General features: G+C 41.8%; 1 protein-coding gene across 2 annotated transcripts in view; it reads left to right on the forward strand.

Annotated features, from left to right (window-relative positions):
* Positions 1-1,460: 1,460 nt before the first annotated feature.
* The window catches only part of ptprn2 (protein tyrosine phosphatase receptor type N2), a 171,711-nt gene continuing 160,123 nt past the window's right edge, over positions 1,461-13,048 (forward strand). Inside the window, exon 1 of one of the 2 annotated variants that reach the window (XM_030756189.1) lies at positions 1,461-1,702. In XM_030756189.1, the coding sequence (XP_030612049.1) occupies positions 1,591-1,702 (112 nt within the window). In that variant the 5' untranslated portion in view covers positions 1,461-1,590. The remainder of the gene's footprint in view (positions 1,703-13,048) is intronic. The other variant, XM_030756188.1, reaches the window with a different exon arrangement.

Below are 13,048 nucleotides of genomic sequence, written 5' to 3' on the forward strand. Positions count from 1 at the left end.
AACAGCTGATTTTTGTTTTGTTTTTTTAAGAGTTTGCACACAAAGTATGATTGGCTTCTAAAAATGTATCACACTGATTAATAACTTCAAGAGTAAATTCTACATTAATCACTATTAACAATGCACATAAGTCAAGCTTTGCTTTACAAATAGTTATAATTTTGATAACTAATTATATATAATTTCATACATATCCTCCTTCTTTCGGCTGCTCCCTTTAGGGGTTGCCATAGAGGATCATCTGCCTCCAGCTCACCTTATCCTTAGCATCTTTTTGTGTCACAGCAGCCCTCTGCATGTCCTCCTTTAATACATCTATGAACCTCCTCTGCCCCCTCTGCTCTTCCTTTGCTTTTGGCCAACAGTAGCAGTTTCCACCATCATCCTTTTGGCCAACTGCACCAGAGGTGGTGGTTGTTAACTCAGGTCCCGACCGAGCCGGTATGGAAATCTCATTCTTGATCTGCATGTTTGGCTTGGCAAAGATTTTATGCTTCCCATTTATCCAGTCTTGGAACCGGCACTAGGAGTACACTGGCTTGTGCAGTGAGTCTTTCACATCACTGAGGAGGAATTGTTGTCCACTCTTCCTTGAGAATTTGTTTTAATTCAGTCACATTGGAAGGTTTTTAAGGTCACGCCAAAGCATTTCACTCGGATTTAAGTCCGGACTTTGACTAGGCCACTCCATAACATTCATTTTGGTTTTTTGAGCCATTCAGAGGTGGACTTGCTGGTGTGTTTCTGATCGTCCTGCTGCATAATTCAAGTGCACTTAAGCTTCAGGGCACAAACTGATAGCTAGACATTCTCCTTCAGGATTGCCTGGTAGAGAGCAGAATTCATGGTTCCAGCAATTACGGCAAGTCATTCAGCAAAGCAGCCCCAGACCATCACACCACCACCACCATGTTTGACTGTTGGTGTGATGTTCTTTTTATGAAATGCTGTTAGTTTTATACCTGATGTAATACCTGATCTGAGGTGTGGATAGCTTTTTTTCCCTTAATAAATGAAATATTTTAAAAACTGCATTTTGTATTTATTCGGGAAATATTTGTCTAATAATAAATTAGTTTGATGATCCGACTTTAGGCTTGCTGCTTCTCCTTTTGTCCACCACAGACTGCTAATAACAAAGTGCCTAAAGATAGAGTATTTTGTCATCATTTGAAATAAAACGTATCAATTAATCTGAAGTTTTTGTTTGTATGTTTGTTTTCCTCGGTTTGTTGTGTTGCCTGCACGGCTTTCGGGCAGTAATCATTCACTTCTCCGGTCCTTTCCATCCATCCGCCCCTCCCGGCTCTGTTGCATGCTGCACGCATCATCCCTCCTCACCGTGTGTGTTTGACGTCAGAAACTTAGGAGGGGCTCCTCCGTGTGGCTGGTTGCTGTTTGTGGTGCTGAAACAACGCCTGTATTGTGTTGCAATTTAGCGACTTCGGCTCCAGTTTATGTCCGTTTTTTTTTTTTTTTTTTTTTCCTCCCTCGAGCCGTCCGACATGCTCTCTCTGTGAGAGTCTCCTCCGAGCAGCCGACACTTTGAGTTTGGCGTTAAACAACATGCTGTTTTAGCGGAGGTGCGCGATGGATTGGAGTATAGGCAGGAGCGGTATGGATTCAGTGTGGTGTCCCATCCTCTTCGCTGCATTGGCTGTCAGCCTTTGCTCCTCACCTGCCCTCGCCGACAGAAAATTTGGTAAGCAGCTGTGCTCCACTTTGTTTTATTACTATTTTCTAAAATATCAAGTCTTTATAGTCCCTGACAGGCTCTGTCCGTGGTGCTAAATCCTTCCGAGTGTCTCCTTTCGGCTGGATCACTAATATAAACAGTTGCTCTCTGCAAAAGTTCAGAAAATGCCTGCTGAGACTCATATTCTTCGTATTTGCAAACAGTATATCACCAGCTTCTTGCACACGCCGAAACTTACCTGTGCTGTAGCAGACTGGATGAAATCTGAACAGGAAAAGTTACATAACCTCTCAGGCCTCGTGGAAAAAAAATCTTTCCTGCAACACTTTTGTGTGTGTGTGTTTTACTATAGCCACCTTTTGCCTCCTACGTCACCAGCAATGCATCAGATTTCATGTGACTTTAATAGTTTCCTAACACATAAAAATTACTCAAACGCACCCTTAAGGATCATGCAATTTTAAACCCAGTTAAATATTTAATAACATCCTATATGCTCCTCAGGAAAAGAGGGCATATTTCATACTGCTTCATATTCAGACTTGGCTGGGGTGAGTTTTCATTACCCTTGGTTTGTTCTTCCAGCCCTGCCTCAGACACTGCTCTGTGATTTGAGAAAAAAAAAAAAAAAAAAAAGAGTGGCAGATATCCAAAGAGTGATGTATTATAGCAGCCACAGTGATAATTGTGTCTTTTTGTTAAGATGGATGAGAGATTAAAGGATTCATTTCACTGCTTCAGTGGCTTGAGCCAATTTACACTAAAAATCACATACTGGTCCAGGATCAGGAGGCAGAGCACATATCATCATAAACTTTATCATGAGCAAGAGATGGATATAGGTCTCCTGTGCCTCCCCAGCTCTGATGATTCATATAGACACCGAGCTGCATCATATTCTGTATATTTAGAACAAGAGGATGCCCTTAGGTAGCCTATTTTCTTATTTTTTTCATATACACACATATTCCAGGATATTAGGTTAACAAATACAGTAATATAGGAAGCTCAGAACTTGCCCTATTATTCATTGGATTTTTCTCCCTGCAAGTTGGCTAATTTATTCTTCAAATTCTTGTGAATGAGTCAGTGCTCATATTCCCCAAGTGCATTTCTCTCATTGAATTCTCAGAGTGGTTTTTTTTGTGTGTGTGAACTAAGTCTCCATTGTCAGAGTGTGGCTGAGAGTTATTGTTTTTAATGAGCCCCACTGCACATTATGCCATGTCAGAGGAAAGATTTGGATCAAATACAGCCACACAATGTGGCTGTATTTATATAGCATATGTAAAGCTGTCCCCATATATATGTCTAGATCTAAAAATAAACACAGTGGATCTATGTGTTTGTGTGGGAGAGACAGTGATAGCGTGCTGTGTGTGGGTGTATACATCCTGCATGTCTGAGAGCACATGAAAGCCAGACGGAGAAAATAAGTCTGCAGCAACAAGCTCTGATAATGCAGTTAATGTATATTAAGTAGTGGTGTGAATTTATGGCCATATACACAACCTTTTCCATATTGGTTTAACAAGTCCACCCTTGACATACTTCAGCAGTTGCCCAAACCTATTTTGAGTTAATTTGGCCATGTGAGAGTAAAGAAATGATAATTAGTGATGGATTTTGATAAGAGCATATTCATTAATTCTTCCTGTAGGCCAACTCCCTTATTGACTCATGACAAGTTTTCTTTGTAAAATGAAAGGAAGGCCCACACCAAAGACTGTATATAAAAGTCTGACTAGCACTGTGACATGACTAGATAACCACACCCTGTTTTCTTGGCTGTTTTATAATAAATGGGACAAAAATGTACAAAATGAGCACTAAATGTTATTAAAGAAGACTTAAAACTGGTGATTAAGACCATCAACTTATCAGGGGAAAGTTACTGAGTCCCCCACTGCTAAATATTAGAAAGAATGCAGGATTAAAGAAATAAAGATAACCTCAAAACTATTAACTAATAAGTCCCAAGAGAAAAGTCAAAATAAGCTATCAAAACCCACAGACCATGACACAATTAAAGTTACAGACTGGGGTCATAGGGTGCTGAGGTGTATAGTGAGTAAAAGTCATCAACACACTGCTGATCTGATAACTGCAGAGCTCCAAACCTCCTCTGGCATTAACATCAGCACAAAAAACTGTCTGCAGGGAGCTTCAAGGCATGGGTTGCTGTTGTGGTGCAATGTGTAGGTGACCCAAATCTTTTGTCCATATAAGGTGCTTCATCATGGGCTTTACCTTTCAGACCCAGAGGCTACGCCATCTTTTTTTTTTATACACCATGTGTCCCAGTCAGTGCAACTGTCAGAAAAACATCCCAACATTGTTATAAGGAACTGATAACCCTGGGTAATTCTGAACCTGTTCCTGATTCCCATCCCTAGAAATAATATAACAGCAAAAACATAGAAGCACAAGATTAGAAGCAGCTCAAGCTTTTTTTTTTCTGCTATCACAACTTGCAACTGCAATACATGTAGTAGAAAAAAAATTGAATTGCATATAATAAAAATAGTTTATTTCTGGCAACAAAGGAGCTGAGAGACCATATTTTCTTGGCAAACTGCATGATAAGTATTTTAATTTAACTTTAAGTATAGAGGGATTCATTATTGAGCTCAGTGTGTGTGAATAAATAATTATGAAATAATATTGGTTAGTAAAACAGGTTGTAAAAAAAAATCAAATTGAAGTTTATTGAAAAACAGTACAGTTTAAATGAAGGTGATTAAACTTATATTTTGGCAGCTCTACTTTTCTTCTGGCAGCTATGACGCTAATTAGCCTAAAACATTCCACCATTAGCCACCAGTCTGGAAACCCTTTTTGTCTGCCTGTAGTTGGACAGAGCATCGGTTTAGATTCATTCAAACAACCATGCCATTTTGTCACCTTGACCCTGTTGCTGACGTCTGAGTGGCTTCTTCTGGGAGGACTCTCTGGTCTTCCAAAGAACAGGAGAGGTCATGGACTGGCTAACGTGTTTCCAACATGTTCCTGCTGAGGTGACTCACTAATCAGCCTTGAGTTTGCTGCCTTGAAAACGAGGCAATTCAAAAGCACGCTTGTAAATTAACCAAAAGGCAGAGGCATTTAAAAAGCTTAACAGCACTCTTACACTTTAATTTTGTCTCAGCGTACATCCTTGGACTGCTGTGCTTTTAATTGATGAAAGAGGCAGAAAGATTTTTATCAAATCTTTCTGAAAGGTTAATGCCTTGTTTACACAAAGTTAGAAAAAGCATAATTTAAATAATGAATTTATTGACTCCTGAAAAGATTGTAGCCAACAGAAAATTAGCAGAAATTGACTCAGTTGTGCATTAACACTCCAGTGCGTGGCGATCAGTATTTCAATTAGGATTGTTGTTAAAATTCTGTTCAGCATCTCTATTCTGTTTGGCAGTGTCCTGAATCCCAATACAACTACTGAAAAACCCACAGTTTGCAGGCTGTGCAGGCAGCTCTTCTCCAGCTGCAAGGCCCTGTGTTGTTTATAAGAAAAATGTACTTACAGCAACACTTGCAATATCAAATAATAAAAGAAAGAAATATGAATCATTTAAAAGTTATGAGCAGCTCTGGGGATTTAATAAAGGGAAAGCATAGCAGTCTAACTGCTGCTGAGGTGTTATCACGATTCTAATAATGCACACACAAATCTAGCAGGAACACTGTGATCAGACTGAGCAGAGTTTAACATGGACACTCGGGGCTCATGACAGGCTTTGAGGGAGTCTGTTCCACCCCCTCCTCAACACACTTTAGGGAAACAGCTTCCATGTACATGCAAATTAAGGAGTGTTACAGGATATATTGATTGATATGTGACCTTTCTTCAATATGTACGTTGTAGATGTGCTTTAAGGCTATGCTGTCGGGTCTTTTCTTTACAGCTGGCTCTCAGCCGCCATCGCCTAACATACCCAGACATGTGGGATTTGATTAACTGGCTGCTGAGCTGTATGTATTTTTCCACAGCCCTCTGTCATCCAATAGATATCAGGACTGAGCGGTAATCAAGCATCTCATAGTGGTTATAAATCAACAGAGGCGATTGAAATGTGCAGCAGTATTAGGATTGATATACTACAGCACAGATTATGAACATGGTGAAGTCTGCATCCACAAGCTAGATATCTTGCTTCAGTGGAAGTGGCCTTTTTTCACCCTTCATGTTGCATATTTTTTGATGTCTTCTTTTCTGTGGTACTACGGTACTCCTTATGTCTGTGTAGATTCTCATTCATCCAGGTCATAGTAGTCTCTGGAGCTTGAAAAAGGCGACTGGACTTCTTTTTGTTTCTTGAAGACGTTTCACCTCTCATCCGAAAGGCTTCTTCAGTTCTCAACCAAATGGTGGAGAGACCCAGGTATTTAAACCCCTGTGGGCGTAGTCCCCTGGAGGTGGTTATGACCCTCTATTGATCATGTGCGTGAACACATGTGCCCAGGTGTGAAGGGGGCGTGGGTCATATTTAATCAGTGGTTTCAGTTGAAACCAATTTAGGACTCCGCTCCATTGTTTCCTGTGGCCTATTGAGGTCACTGGAACAAAGGTGTGAATGGGGGTTGAGACGTCTGGGAAGGGAGCTCAGGACAGCACTGTAAGCGGGGGAAAGTTGGTGACGTAATCCACCTCCTCTGTTCAATGATGGTTGTTCACAGTGGACATAGATGGCTTCTTTCACTCCTCTTTCAAACCATCTGTTTTCCCTGTCCAAAATGTGAACATTGGCATCCTCAAAAGAGTGCCCTTTTTCCTTCAGATGCAGATGTACTGCTGAATCTTGTCCTGTCGAGGTGGCTCTTCTATGTTGTGCCATTCGTTTGTGAAGAGGCTGTTTGGTTTCACCAATGTAGAGGTCCGAGCACTCTTCACTGCACTGAACAGCATACACTACATCGCTGATCTTGTGTTTGGCGGGTTTGTCCTTGGGATGAACCAGTTTTTGTCTTAGGGTGTGACTTGGTTTGAAGTATACTGAGATGTCATGCTTTTTTTTAAATTCTTCTGAGTTTCTCTGACAAGCCTGACACATATGGGATGACAATGTTGTTCCTCTTGTCCTTCCTATTCTCTGTAGTTTGTGTTTGGCCTTCATTCCTGTGCATCTTAGCTGATTTGATGAAGGCCCAGTTGGGGTAACCGCATGTTTTGAGGGCTTTCTTAAAGTGTGTGTGTTCCTTATGCTTCCCTTCTGCCTTAGAGGGAACACTTTCCACACGGTGTTGTAGGGTCCTGATCACCCCAAGTTTGTGTTCCAGAGGGTGGTGGGAGTCAAAGAGGAGATACTGGTCTGTGTGTGTGGGCTTCCGGTAAACTTCAATGTTGAGGCTTCCATCTTCCTCGATAAGCACCGCACAGTCCAGGAATGGTAACTTGTTATCTCTGGTGTCCTCCCTGGTAAAACGTATGTATTTATCCACTGAGTTGATGTGACGAGTGAAGGCTTCCACTTCTTGGGTTTTGATTTCGACCCAGGTGTCATCTACATATCTGTACCAGTGGCTAGGTGCCATCCCTTTGAAAGAACCAAGAGCTTTACTTTCCACTTCCTCCATGTAAAGGTTGGCTACAATGGGAGACACTGGGGAGCCCATGGCACATCCATGCTTCTGTCTGTAGAATCCATCATTGTATTTATAATATGTTGTGGTAAGGCAGAGATCTAAAAGTGCACAAATCTGATCTGGGGTGAAGCTGGTTCTGTTCAGTAAGGAATCGTCTTCCTGTAGTCGTCTTCTGACGGTCTCCACTGCCTCAGTTGTGGGTATGCAAGTGAAAAGTGAAACCACATCAAAGGACACCATGGTTTCATCTGGATCCAGTACAAGATTCTGGACCTTGTTAGTAAAATCTGTAGAGTTTTCAATGTGGTGGGGTGTGATGCCAACAAGCGGTGATAAGATGGTGGCGAGGTGTTTGGAAATGTTGTAGGTGACCAATGTTCACATTTTGGACAGGGAAAACAGATGGTTTGAAAGAGGAGTGAAAGAAGCCATCTATGTCCACTGTGAACAACCATCATTGAACAGAGGAGGTGGATTACGTCACCAACTTTCCCCCGCTTACAGTGCTGTCCTGAGCTCCCTTCCCAGACGTCTCAACCCCCATTCACACCTTTGTTCCAGTGACCTCAATAGGCCACAGGAAACAATGGAGCGGAGTCCTAAATTGGTTTCAACTGAAACCACTGATTAAATATGACCCACGCCCCCTTCACACCTGGGCACATGTGTTCACGCACATGATCAATAGAGGGTCATAACCACGCCCACAGGGGTTTAAATACCTGGGTCTCTCCACCATTTGGTTGAGAACTGAAGAAGCCTTTCGGATGAGAGGTGAAACGTCTTCAAGAAACAAAAAGAAGTCCAGTCGCCTTTTTCAAGCTCCAGAGACTACGGTACTCCTTAGTTTTCTCATAGGATTCTCATAGGACTAGTTGTTAGTTGTATCTGTGTATTGAGGTTTCTCAAGTTATCCATCATATGGGATGTTATGCAATCGCCAGTTGCTGGGGAAAAATGTGTACTCCTCAGCTGGTTGGCAGTGGTTCCTGAAGGTTAGTGGCTATCACTGGATGAAATTAGTTACAAAAACTGCCCGGTGGTTGCTTTAGTTGCTACCAGCTCGCCACCGTTGCCTGTAGTTTTTCATGTTTGTCTGCAAATACTCGCAAACTTTTAGTCCAGTGATAGGAAAACTTGCCAAAGTGTAACACAAATGGTAAATAGAGAAGGTTTGCCTTCAAAGTAGAAGGTGTGACTTTTGAAACATGTTGGCTGCAGTGCTGAGGTGTCATGGCCGGGGAGGAAACGGACGAGGAAGGACAAACATGCAGGACTCCGGAGATGGGCATAACTTAAAGGCATTTATTAATGTAGGGAAAAATAAATACAAAAACCGTTCAGAAGGGAGACGAAGGGGAACCACAGGGAGCACAGGAACACACGGGCACACAACATCAACGACGCGACAAGGAACACATGAAAACTGAGGGCTTAAATACACAATGGGTAATCAGGGCAAGAGGAAACAGCAGGGAACAACAGGTGAGGCAAATGAAACTAATTACACAGGGGAAGCAAAGCTAAACACAAAGCACAAGGAAATCACACTGGCAAGAATAAAACAGGAAGTGAACAACCAAGGAACACGCAGACGAGTCACAACTCTGGGAACATGACAAACATACAGGGAGGACAAACTCAGGAAATAAACTATTAACACAAAACGCTGGGCAAACAGCCCAGGACATGACATGAGGCACAACTTTTACTCTCAACCTTTGCGTTACGTTGCACTTTTCACTGTTTCAGAGAGTAGCCAGTTTTTGTAGAGATGTCTGCCACTTCCATTCAAACGATGACTGCAGGGATATATTAGCGAGCAAAGCAATCACAAGGAGGTTTTTGCCAGCAGATGAGAAATGCACATTATTCCCTAATGACAGGTGGTTCCCAAGGGGGTCACTGACCAGTCTGTTGGCCTGCGTGACTGGGAGTTTAGCAATCATTTTCCCAGCAACTGCCATCAACCTCCAGCAACCACTCACAACCAGTCAGGGAATACTAATTTTTTCCCTGTGGTGGTTGCCAGATGGTCATGGACCGGTCTCTCAGCCTGTGTGACTGGGGACTTATTCACTTGATCTACATTGTCACCTTGACTGTGACCCATCCAAAAAGGCAGACAAAGTTAATGCCACATTTTTAAGCAGTCATATGTCTGCAAAACCTCAATAGGAGCAGGTGCACTATACTGTAGTTTACAGATGAAGCTGTTACCATAGACCATAAATGAAAGAAGTAGAACATATAAATAAAATACTAAAATTTCACTCACAAACTAGAGTGGGCTGTACCACATTATATTGTCCACAATAATACCAGTATACATTTTTTTATGTTATTAAAATAATTAAAGTGTAATATGATGATTTCAAAGACATATCAGTGCCATGAGTTTATGTGTCCTAGCACGTTCAGCGACACAAGACCAAACATGTCTGAGAACGAGAGCAGGTGCCAGACTCCAGTGATGATTCAGCACTTAAAAAGGGAGCTACTTCAACAACCTCCAACAAAGAACACTTTACAAATTATATATATATAAAAAACAAAAAACAAACAAACAAAAAAAACGCTCTTCCCGATAAAGGTGGAAACAACGAACGTGTTTCACTACTTTAGGCAAAAAACACACTGTGTAATACAACAAGGCCACACAGACACGCGAGGAGGTGGTGCTACTGTAGCAGCTGGTGATGTGCGACCCAAAAGTAAACAAATGACTCAGCCGAGTGTCAGTGGAGCGCTCACTAGCTGCACTCAACATGATAGGAAGAGCAAATGGCGGATGGGAATTACTGATGCAGTAACATGGTGGGAAAGCGGGACTTTAGGCAGCTGGTTAAAAATCCCAACCCAAAACAGTCGAAGTAGAAAATATTTTATTGTGTGACAATACTGTGCAGGCTGCTGAAGAGTTGCAAGGTTTATATGTATGCATCTTGACCCTAAAATTCTTCTTTTTTCATCTTTTTTTTTTCATTTTGGATATGCCAAATAGGCAGTAATTCCACAAACACGTGGTGGATGTCTATATAAATCAAAACAAAGTTTTTTTTAGCAGCAGAAATAAAAATATAAACAGTGGACATGCAATACATTTTACAAGTATCTAGCCTAAAACAGAGTAGTAGTAAATTTAAGAGCTTATTAAGAGCTTTAAGGAGGGTAAGCTGCTAGACAAAGCATTAAGGGAGCAAACAAGTGATCAAAGATCTTCTTCTTCTTTTGTACAAACATGATATCTGCATCAGGTAATCCATTTGATACCTGTTGAAATATTTTACTCAGGAGTCCAGAGTAAAAAATACAGACATGCAAACGCCATATGCATGTATATGCTTTCAACCCCAACACAAGCAACACCCATGAAAGCAGAAACATTTCAAGTAAATGAAAAGTCCCACTTCTAAAACCCTCTACCACCAAATTTATAATTAAGTTAAAACTCATCTAAGGATAAGAACTAATAAGACTTCCAGACTAATAAAACCCAGCTTTGATGGCTCTCCTACTCTCGGTAAAGGTCACAGTGCATTTTTCGTTTCTCTCAGGATGTCTGAGTCATCTTGACTGGTCTGGCGGAGGGTCAGGCCAAAGCGCTGGCCTTCACTTCAGCCTTTATTGACACTTCGGATGAGGAGCCTTTCTAGAATGCACTAAGGGCTTTGACTCATCTAATAAATGGCAAACTATTTATTGGATGAGATTTTATTGTGCAGTACATTACCTCTTTGTGCTCATGGCAGTGCGGAACGATTAAATGAGCATTTGGTGTGTTACTTGCAAAGCCTGTTTTTCCAAATTAATAAACCCAACAGCTGCAGCATTCAGTACAAGTGTAACTGATCTAACATTAGGAGTTCGGCTATCATCTGTTGTTGGATATAATATATTCCTATTGATTCTCACTAATAAACTGCATACAACGTTGTAAAGGACCCCTTCTCGGCTGCACTGCACACAGCTGCTGAAGTCTTGTTTTGAGGATGACATGAATCGCAGACTGATAAGCTATTCAAGCAATGCTGTTTTTTTCAGTTTGTTCAGGAACTTTGAGCTTTTAGTTCATTTCAAAGTTGCACCCTTGAAAGTGTAAGCCAAAAAAACCCTCCAAAAAAACAAAGCAGGCTGTGTATCCATGGTCGAGGTTGCTTCCACGGCTGGTATGATAACAGGCGGAGGATGGTTTTTTTTTTGTGATTCAACAGATGCTCAGAGGAGTGTGTTGGAAGCACAGCGGCTGGCTCTTTCCGTGTCTTTCCAGACAAATGGCGGCAGCTCTTGAGAGGAAGGAAGTTGGAATTGTGTCAGATAGATGTGCTGAGACGTTCCATCTCGTTAGGCTCTCGTTAGGAACCTTGAAGATATTCTGGGTCAAGGAGGAGGAGTGCCACCAGAGAGGCAAGGAAGGGTACATTTTTCAGGGGAAGACTGCTTTTCTTTTACACTCTAAAATTGGTTTATAGTTCAGTAGAGGCTCTTTCTTCCTTGGAGACATGTCAGGTGTAAGAATATGACGCATTTACACTGCTCTGTTTTCCTGCTTGTTTGTAGACAACAGTGCAAAGAATGTGCTCCTTTTTGCACTTTCTCACCTCTGCACACACCTGAGCTTCACCACCTTGTGACACACAGAGTGTAAAAACATCATCGGCTTTTACAAGGAGGAGTGGACGGCGCTTTTCAAGGTTCAAATTAACTGGTGTTGGTAAGGGGGTCAGACTGAAGGTCACCTCTGTGTTGCAGAGCTAAGATTTATAATGAGGACAATAACACGGTAATGAGGATTCTGAAAGCTGTGAGTTGAGCGCAGGAATTAATCTATACTATCTCATCTGTGATTAAAGCAATAACGTTCCTGTTTCGCCTTTGGGTGAGGCTGATTAATACTCTGGGCCATTGCCCAGTGCAGCAGAAAAGGAGGAAGAAAGGCAGCAGAGAGATGGGTGTTTTCCTGTTTTTGTGACTAACTGTCACATGTGAAATGCATTTGTAACATATTTCCTCCAGCTTTGGCTTGGTTGCATCAAAATACATTAAGTCTTCATGAAACAGGATGTTTAAGCATTGTTTGAAAACCACCATAGTGATGTGTACAACAAAGCAGGAGCACAACTGTCATGGCCGGGGAGGAAACGGACGAGGAAGGACCAACATGAAGGACTCCAGAAGCAAACATAACTTAAAAGGGGATTTATTTCACCGGGGAAACACAAATACAAAACCTTGGAAGGGAGGCACAGGGAGACGAAGGGCAGGCACAGGGAACACAGGAACATGCGGGCACAAAACATCAACGACGCGACAAGGAACAGAAGGAAACTGAGGGCTTAAATACACAATGGGTAATCAGGGTAAGAGGAAACAGCAGGGAACAACAGGTGAGGCAAAGGAAACTAATTACACAGGGAAAGCAAAGCTAGACACAAAGCACAGGGAAAACACACTGGCAAAATAATACAGGAAGTGATAAACCAAGGAACACGCAGACGAGTCACAACACTGGGAACAAGACAACACACTGGGAGGACAAGCACAGGAAATAAACTATAAACACAAAACGCTGGGCAAACGGCCCAGGACATGACAACAACTTCACCTACTTTCAATGGATGAAAAGAAAAGGTATGTACGTATAAAATCAATATTCAGTAAAATCAGTTCTCAAGAGGTTTAGATAGCATCCTGCAGTTCAGCTACTGTTGTGGTTCACACTAACCTCTCACTTCTTTTTGAGGCAACAATAAAGCACAAAATGGC

Source organism: Archocentrus centrarchus, chromosome 20 (assembly GCF_007364275.1).
Source record: "Archocentrus centrarchus isolate MPI-CPG fArcCen1 chromosome 20, fArcCen1, whole genome shotgun sequence".
Taxonomy (NCBI): domain Eukaryota; kingdom Metazoa; phylum Chordata; class Actinopteri; order Cichliformes; family Cichlidae; genus Archocentrus; species Archocentrus centrarchus.